The 9,586-nt window shown below is 41.7% G+C and overlaps 1 protein-coding gene across 2 annotated transcripts in view; it reads right to left on the bottom strand.

The window, feature by feature from the left end:
- Positions 1-7,257, bottom strand: part of ZDHHC17 (zinc finger DHHC-type palmitoyltransferase 17) — an 85,468-nt gene extending 78,211 nt beyond the window's left edge. For both annotated transcript variants that reach the window (XM_008684327.2, XM_008684328.2), the window contains exon 1: positions 3,578-7,257. In XM_008684327.2, the coding sequence (XP_008682549.2) occupies positions 3,578-3,670 (93 nt within the window). In that variant the 5' untranslated portion in view covers positions 3,671-7,257. The remainder of the gene's footprint in view (positions 1-3,577) is intronic.
- Positions 7,258-9,586: the final 2,329 nt, after the last annotated feature.

Below are 9,586 nucleotides of genomic sequence, written 5' to 3'. Positions count from 1 at the left end.
TAGCAAGTCAGCTGGATTGTAGACCAACATATGGTCTCTATTTCCCTGCTGAAGCCATTCTTCTAACCATTCTAGGTGACAGAAATCTGATACTGCTTATAGGCTACACTAATCAATTCAGCACTTATTTGGCTTCTGTTAAGTGTTTCACATGTGTATACATTCCCAATTAGACCATTAACTTCTGCAGAGCAGAAGCTATCCTGAACTATTTTATTTTCACCCATATAACCTAGCACAGTACTATGCATGTAGATAGATGCTCAAACCTACTGATTCTGAAAAATCACAACATACAATCGCAACATTAGAGTTTAAAGAAATCTTAAGAGATCTAGTCTAGCGTCTTTATCTTTTTATCTGAGATCAGGACCTGAGCAGAGATCAAGAGTCAGACGCTTAACCGACTGAGCCACTCAGGCGCCCCTAGCCTATCTCAAAAGCAAAGAAACTTAAGAGCAGTTAAATGTCCAACAGCCTAAAGTTACAGAGCTAGGATTAACACCCTACTCCCATGATAATCAGTTCATCTTTTTCCAAATAGCCTCTAATTTCTTCCGTTATGATATAATGAATAATCACCTACTTCATCAGAAAACAAAGTAATAGCACCAGTATTCATTATATCCTAGGGCTTTCAGGTCAGATTTGTTTGGCAGCCTATGTGCCTTGGTCTCGAATGACTGCTTTATAAACATTATATAAACATTTATAAACATTATTTTTTTACTTAATGCTCACAATAAATACTCTAAGAAGTATTAACCCAATTTTACAAATGTAAATTGACCATGGTAACAGCAAGGGGCGAACCCAGATTCTGTTTATCACCAGTGGCTCTTAACCACTATCCTATACTGCCTCTCATTGATTTTAACACAAAAATCCCAAAGTCTCAAGAGTTCAGTAGAGTACCTGACCCAAACAAAATAAAGAAATGTTTAAAAGAATGACTAAATGGATGGGTCATTTAACTAATTAAAAAGTAAGTTTCTCTCACAGTAAATATCTCTAAAAAGAAGGTTTCACAGTTCATCTGATTACATAATCCCGAGAAAGGGTTTAATAGTGAGCAATTTGGATACTAACAGAAGATTTAAGGAAGAGCTAATTTCTTTATCCAACAAATAATTCATCTGTTCAACAAATATTAAGTGAGAAACTATTTTTGTGACACAGTGTTAAATTTAAAGATAAGTAAAATAAAACTTGTTCCTATAAGATTCTACTCTATAAAACCCACACAAGTCTCTAAACCATTTACCAAAACCAAAACACATGTGGAACATCTCCCTCCTTCTTCTGGTAGAGGAAAAAGAACATTAACTGAGCACCTACAATGTGACAGTTCTTAATCCTCAACATAGTCTCACCTAATTCCTTACTGCTAGCTGAACTAGGCCACACCTCCATTTCTGATTAACAAATCCGTACTTTAAGAGATTAAGTACTTGTCTCAGGTCCCTTAGCTAATTACTACAAATTACAGAATTAGAACCTAAGTCTGTCTGACCAAAAGTCTATGTTCTCTCCTAAAAGAAGTTAAAAGAATTATTATTTTATTTGCTCACCAAGGCATAGAATGGGTTTCTTTCCAAGGGAGACTGCAAACATGGCTTCTTTTAACAACAAAAAAAGAATACATTATCACAATCCTCACAATATCCTATTAGTTATTATCATTTCATACCATTATTACAAATGATGAAACCAGAACTCAGAGAAGTAGCTTGCCCAAGAACATACTGCAAGGAAGCAGAACTCTACCAGATCTGCACCAGGTGTGCATGCAACACTAACCACAGGAAAAATGCAGAAAGACCTTAGCTCTTGTAATTTTAAGCTTAAAATACAAAACATCTAACCTAATCAGACCTTGTGTTTGCTAGGTGAAAAAGAAAGGTAGATAACATTTATGTCAACTTCCACTTTCAATGATAAGACAAGCCGATTTTCTAATAATATTCTTTTAAATGGCAACCTGAAGACCGGTCTCTCAATTTCAAGCCTACAGGCCATTTCATTATTACAAGCAGTATCTCTCTGGATTCGTTGCCAGTTAAAATTATTCTTAAAGTACCAAACAACGTACTATTTCACCTTTCACAAAGCAAAGGTTTATTAAAAGAACAGTATGTTAAAATACATAAAATCAACATTTAACTATTTGAAACTTTCATAGGAACAGATGAGTAGACATACTCCTTAGCAACATTTTCAATGCATCATCTGAAAACTTTGTTTATTTCTTGGCATATTTTTAAGGCCTAAGTGTGAACTAAAAGAAGTATGTGTCCAATGCCAGTTCTAAAAATGGTACTAACTTGGTCACAAAAATATTTAGTTTTACTGTACAGTTCTGTTTCTCAGAAATCCAGAGGAGCCTTTTCTATTGAGAGTGGCTCAAGCATATTCCTAAGAAACTGTCCCATCTGTTTCTGGTAAATCAAAGTGATGAATAAGAGGGTGGTTGAGTATTAATATATAGCATGTTTAAGTGTGTGTCTTTATTTACATTTTACTAAATAATAAAAGCATGCTTTAACCCAAAATTCAGAAATAAGTAGAATCATTCCAGTGCAAAGTAACCAGGTAGAGACTTCCATGTTTGTTCCCCCCACTACAATACAAAGGTTGTCTTCTTCCCTTAACCTCATAAAAGCTACAGGAGTTCTTCAGGAAGCTTTGCCGCTGTCTGATCCGCCCCTAACTGTGGATCATTAAAAACTGGAATGCATCAAAATTACTTCCAGTACTGAACTAGCACTAGCTCAGCTATAAACTAAGAGGTAAACAAGTACAGAATGTGATCCTGGAGCAGGGCACTGTTTACTTACATGGGAAGATACTCATGTTGTGATGGGAAACGTGTTGCACTGTCCTCCCCTGGCTCCAAAAACAAAACAAAACAAAACAAAACAAAACAAAACAAAACAAAACACGGTACTTTGACAATCTAGTGTAGGCGTGGGTCTATTCCCAAAAGTTCTGACCTCTCTCTTTAATCGCTTAAGGACAGACGCTCAAATAAGGACATCCGACACAAGGTGCCCCGAGGTGCTGCCTATGGCATAACCTGGAAGGACACCACTTTATCCAAAAACTGTGTTCTCCCCCACGGTGATGAGCTAAATGGGAGGAACAGATACTGTCATTCACCCTAGCGAAGCAAAAGAGAAGAAATCAAAACCAGACGCGGTCCCTCCTCGCCCCGGAGAAGCTTGGAGCAGGACTAGGGGCGTAAGTTGCGGTTCCAAACCAGCACCAGGCCCCCGTCGTCTGTGCAGCCGCGAGCAGCGTGGCGACAGAGCAGAACCAACAACATCTCCACCTCTGTCCTCTAGGCAGAGCCAGGGACTGCGTCCCAGAGCCCGCCCCGACCAGGCCCGCCCCGCTATCTCCACCCCGTTATCCGCTCGCAGCTGCGCTCGGGCCTGGATTTGCCTCCCCGCCCTCCCCAACTTCGGCACGTTCCACTACCCCCACACGGTTAGGCCACAGCCCTCCGCAAGTCCTGGGGGGTGGGGAGAAGGTCGGGGCCCCAAGGGCGAGGAATGCACTCGATGCGGTTCCTCACCTCTGGATGGAGAAGGGGCACGCAGCCCGCTTCGGTATCGTACTCATCCGGGCCGTCCGCCATCTTGGTATTAAATCCCTCCTCCCGCTGCATGCCGGGAGAAAGCGTTTCACCCTCGCGGGCCTCGGGCGCGACGGAGGGCACGCGCGAGGGCGAGCTCGAGCCCCGCCGGAGGCGATGCGGCCGCCTCCTCCGACTCCTTCCCCTCCCCCCTTAGCCCCCACCCCCTCCTCTGAGGGCGGGGGTCCCTGCGAGCGTGCGCGCGAGCCGGGCCGGCCCCGAGCGGGAGCGCGCTCTGCTGCACTGCGCCTGGCCAGCCGGGCGGAAGGCTCTGGGCGTGGGTAGCGCGGCCCGGGGGCGGGCCCCGGGCACGAGGCAGATGTGCGCCACTGTCCGCTCGAGGGAGGCGGCCAAGGGGTGATTCAATAACGCGGGAAACCTGGCGGCCCAGTGGGAGCAAGACGAAGCTGCGGCGCCGCGCAGCAGAGAACTGGGGGCACCAGGCTGCAGTGACGGCGCCCGCCCACGAGCACCTTGTCCGGCTCCGAGACCCCCGGTACTCCTTCCCAGAGACCAGGGGCGGAACCTTTACCCGGCTCCAGGTTCAAGACTTTGGGCTGTTAGGCTTGAATCCAGACGTACATCGCTCCTGAAGACGACAGACGCGCTTCTTTCCTCCACGCTGAGAAAGGTCATCCCGCAATTTATACCTCCGGTGGGCACCCGGAAAAACATGGGTGAAGCTTGGGACTTCCTCCTAGAGAAGCCTTTTTAAAATGACCCAACCTGCTTTCGTTGGTTTTGAATTAACAGTAACTACATAAAAAATTTACACTCTCAAAGCCCACAGACCCCCATCTGCTACGTTTTAATGTAACCCAGAAATACAGAGTCGAAGTCATTTAAACTGAATTCGCTGAAATTGGAACCTGATAAAATGACTAAAGCCATTTTTAAACGGATATTAGGGCTGTATGATGGAGGGGTGGGGAATTCCTTCCTAGAAATGTGCTGATGGAACAATTACAGAAAACATGTATCTTTGCTTTTAGCAATTAAAAACTGTAAATCTAAATTGCTCAGAGGAAGATTTAGCAGACATAACGAAACAAGTCTATTAGTGATCCTGATACTAACCTGTTTCCTGTTAAAGCCAAATCAGCCAAGACCACCGGGAAGAAGCCTGCCATCTGGTAAAGTCTGATTTATGTGTAAATCAGGAGGAAGGGCACTCCAGAGGAAGCCTGGTTCAAGGGAAAGAGGAGGATGAAGTATCTTTTGTAAGGTTTAGGTTCCCGCCAAAGGGAGTCAGGAGGGTCTAGGGAGAGCGAGTACCGGTTCTGGATTGGACGCTCTTTGTGAGGTGGGATTAGGAAAAGCAGGGATTAACTGGGGATTGGATGCTATCATGAGAAGAGGACCGTTCACCAATTGGGTGCACCCAGTAATAAATAAAAATAGATAAATAGCTAATAATAGCTAGATATTAGCTATTAAATAGCTGGATAACTAATAAGTAGCCTCAGCGTCATTGGTAAGTGAGCAGTATCACTCAGAGAGGTGGATACTGCTTTTTACAGCTGCTGCATGGCCGTGGGAAGAACAAGGTTCTCTGTTAACTTTGCAGCTGGTTTATCTATCTCTGCCCTCCCAGCACTGCTGCTTTCTCTCATTTCAGTCTGAGCTGATTTTAATTCTTTTGGTCCTAGCCCAAACAAAGAATTTTGGTTTAACTCTTTCACCCAGCATGCTGAACTAAACAGAATGAAGGTTCTCCCTTTGGAGCTCCAAACTGCTTTTAGATGCATTTTAACGTGGACAGAAGTAATTTTCACTTCAACAATTCAATTTTCATCTTGCTCCTCCTTACCCTACATCATGCATTTACTGAAAATAGAGGATGGGAGTAAGGGAAAGAAACAGTGGGGAAATGGGGTAAAGAAGATCTTGAATTGTGGGGGAGTGACATAGTGACAAGCATAAATAACAGGAAGGAATGTTTCATGGGTGCCCATATATTAGAAACATTGGGGTGTATGAGTTTTCAAAAAATGGAGATGTTTAGCCTTCCCACAAATCACTGCTGTCTGACTGAAAACAATAGTTATTAAGAAAGAAATCAGGAGTAAGAGCAGCCATTCTGGGGAAAATATATTGAAGTTGAGGCTTGGGTGAGGTTCAATATGGACCAAAATGAACCCTATAGATATCATCAGAGTCCATCTTGGTAATTGCAGAGTTCTTATCCACATGCAGATTTGAGACAGTATATTCAGGGTGCCGTGAAGGACAGCCAAGAAAGCAGACATGTCAATGGATAAATTGGCAAAAGAATAGCATAGAATTATGAAGGTATGCAGAATAATTGCTGAAAGAGAATAAAATACAAAGAGAAAATGGACCTTGACAGAGAAGAATTATGAAATGGATTTAGAAGCAGACAGAGAGAAATGGGGAATTACTATATAGATGTGGCTTCATATGAAATTTCAGAGACTACTAGAGCTAAAGACATCATTAGAGGTCATCCAGTTCTAGTCAAACGCTAACATCTCACAAATAGGGAAATGATAATTGGGGAATTTAAGAAACCTGCTTAAACTCATAAAACTAGGTAGTAGCATAACCATGTGTAGGAGTCTCCTAACTCTTCCCCATCTACTGTTCTTGGTTCTACCCCACATTTTTTCTGTTGTAATTATCCTCAGTGAATTGTTATTTGGTCTGTTTAATACTTTATTAAACACTTGTTCTATGAAATGCTAGAATTAGTAACCACAACAAAGAGATGAGTTTTAAGATACCATGCAGATTATTTGATTTAGCTAAATGCTGTTCCATAGTTACAGTCCTTTGAATTCTAATGAGAGCCATTGATTATAAGAGTTTCCTTTAAGCCATTTTATAAATTTCTGTATCTCATTAAAATTGTGGACTCTAGAACCAAAGAAGATACTACCCACCTAAACCTGGGATGGGGCAAGGTATTGCTCTTTTAACACAGAAAAGCAAGCACATCTAGCAATATCCTATAATCTCATTTTAAATGAAACAAGAACACTATTTTTGCATTCATATTCTGTAGAAATCACTGATGTAAATAAAATTAAGCTGGAGAATTAAAAGATACATGGAATTTGACATGTGCAGTAGTCAACTGCTAAGCCAACAATTCTCATCTCGTGGTATTCATACTTTTGGGTAGTGCCCTCCCACACTGAATGGGGCTGATATGCATAACCGATAAGATATTGCAGAAAAATTCTGTGTGACTTTGGAAGCTTCATTATAAAAGGCATTGTGGATTCTGTCTTATTTCCTCTTGGATTACGAACTCTGGGGGATCTAGCTGCCATGTCATGAAGACACTCATGCAGCCCCTATGGAGAGGTCCACATGGCAAGGAAGTGGAGCCTCCTGCCAACAGCCAGCATTGACTTGGCAGGCATGTGAATGAGCCACCTTAATAGCAGATCTTCCAGCCCTAGTCAAGCCTTCAGATGATTGCAACGCCAGCTGACATCTTTACTGTAAGCTCAGGAGAGACCCTGATCCAGAACCACCCACCTAAACTGTACCTGGATTCCTCAACCACTAAAATTGTGTGAAATATTGTTTATTTTTCTAAGCTGCTGAATTTTGGGATAATTTATTATTTATATATTATATATTATATATTATGCAGCAGTAGATAATATGGTATATAAAGCCTGAAACCCCTGGAATCATTTACAGAGTTATGTGTTTACAAGAATACAGCAGAATTGAAACATCCAACTAGATTTAATAGAACAGTTCAATTTTTTCCTAAGTTTTACTCCCTTAAAAGGAATGTATAACCAAATTTGGGGGGTTTTTTGTTTGTTTTTGTTTTTTTAAGTAGGCCCCATGCCCAGCATGGAGCCAAATGTGGGGCTTGAACTCTTGACCCTGAAGTCAAGACCTGAGCTTAGATCAAGAGTCAGACTCTTAACCTATGAACTCACCCAGGTGCCCCTGTTGTTATTTTTGGTGGGGGAGAGGGAAGTGTGGCATGCAAATTCTTCCTTTCCAGGGAATGTTTAAAAACTGAGCTGGTCACATCCCTAAAGAGAATGAAATCAGTACTAGTAACTTGGGGTCTGCCCTCAAGGACCATCAGTGTGAAAGATAATGGAACTTTGTGTTGAAAAATAATGAGGATTTGAAATGACAGTGTATATATTGAAGGGGGAGCAAGGAAAAAGGATTGTCCAGGTAGCAAGAGTATGGAGTGCTGGATCTGAGAAAATATCCTGCTACCAGAAAATGGGGAGTTGGGGGGAGTAAGTGCTCTCATAGAACAAGAGAAGAGTCCCCTGTGAAGGCATGTTGAGTGCCCAGGAGCCTCATGGATCAGAGCCCTTGCAACACCCATTCTGTACATGGAAGCGAATTTTTCTTGTTAAGCACCAGGGCTCCATCATTTTATTACTCCTTGGGAATAACAAGGTATGGCCATGCCAGGCAGTGCCGCTAAGTTTTATTTTGCTCTTTGTCTTTTGACCCTCGATCCTCTGCAGTGTTCCTGGGCACCTCTAAGCCCAAAAAGATCCCATGAGCACCTGCCAGTGGGGAGATAGGAAGAGTGTCTAAGAAAGGTTCAAGTGAACAAGCTTGAAACTAAGACAGTGATCGATGAAAGCTCTTGTATGCATATGCACTTTTTTTTCTGGAGAGAGAATCTATAGCTTTCGTCAGATTTTCAAGTGGGTATATGATCCAAAAAAAGTTGCTCAAATCTAGGAATATTTAAAATGTAAAATCTCCATTTTTTTTTAGACGTACTGCTCCCTTTTACATAAACGAAAATTTATCTTGGGCATTTTTACTATATTATTTAGATGATATTAACTTACGTGAGTGATTTGTAAATGACTATCTCTATGAGGACAAGAATACCAATCCTATACACAATGCTTAGCATATTGCTTTCTCAAAGTAGTTATTCCATAATTATGTTACATGAATAGATAATAAATGAAGGAAAAAAGTATATGAGCATTTATATGAATAAAACTCCACATAATCTATTTCTCACAGTAGGGAAAAGATGCATTTGTACAAGCTTTGTGGGATTCAGATAGTATGTTTTGGTTTAAAATAGAAAATGAACCAGAGTATGCTGGTTAATCTGCATTACCCCGTCTCCCTACTACCCCCCCAATCCATTTTTTGCTCTTTCTGCCTTATGTTCTAGCAAATTGATCACCAAGGACTACATGTCCTGCGCTATCAGGCCAAGCTGGCTGCTATTTGAGTTTGGCTGATGGGAGGCACTGGCATAAGAAATAGGTCGGAGTATTTCCTCCAACTCCACCCCTCTGCTTTGACAGACTATATCTGTCAGCAGTTTCATCCCTCTTAAGCTATAGTGCCTACCTGGTGGTCCCTCTTCTACAGTTCCAACTGGCAGCTGGCTCTCGTTCCCATGTCCCCTCAGCCTGAGGCGTAGTGCTAGTCTGTGGGTGCCGACCAGCCCTTCTTGTTCCCTTCACCCTACCCACATCCCTGTATGTAGTACTTTCACTAACACCTCTTCCTTTGGGTCATATGGAGGGAATGCTATTTCCTGGAAGGGCCCTGACACACATTCTAGGTACCAGTCATTATTCTAAATCCATCATGTACGTGATCCCATTTAATCCTCATATGAAGCCTAAGAAGTACTGTAAATATCTCCCTTTTACAGGTAAATTTGCCCTTTACAGTGAATTAATATGATGGCTACATGGGATTCTGTAGGACTTCTACATATTAGGTAGTTTGCAAATAACAAATGATGCATCAACAGGCCCTGAAATCAAATATGTAGACAACAGCTAATAAGCTATTAGATTGATATATGGTAGTTGATTATGTTATCATGACAGGATAGAAAGATGCACTTCTGTTGCCATAAAATTACCTCTTTGATCCAATGTCAAATACACTATTTATTAGCTTTTCCATGACAATTCAACAATCCCAGAAAACTTTTTGTCATTGACT

The sequence above is a fragment of the Ursus maritimus genome, unplaced genomic scaffold (assembly GCF_017311325.1).
Source record: "Ursus maritimus isolate PB19 unplaced genomic scaffold, ASM1731132v1 scaffold_21, whole genome shotgun sequence".
Lineage (NCBI taxonomy): Eukaryota > Metazoa > Chordata > Mammalia > Carnivora > Ursidae > Ursus > Ursus maritimus.
This window is presented reverse-complemented; position numbering and strand designations above follow the sequence as displayed.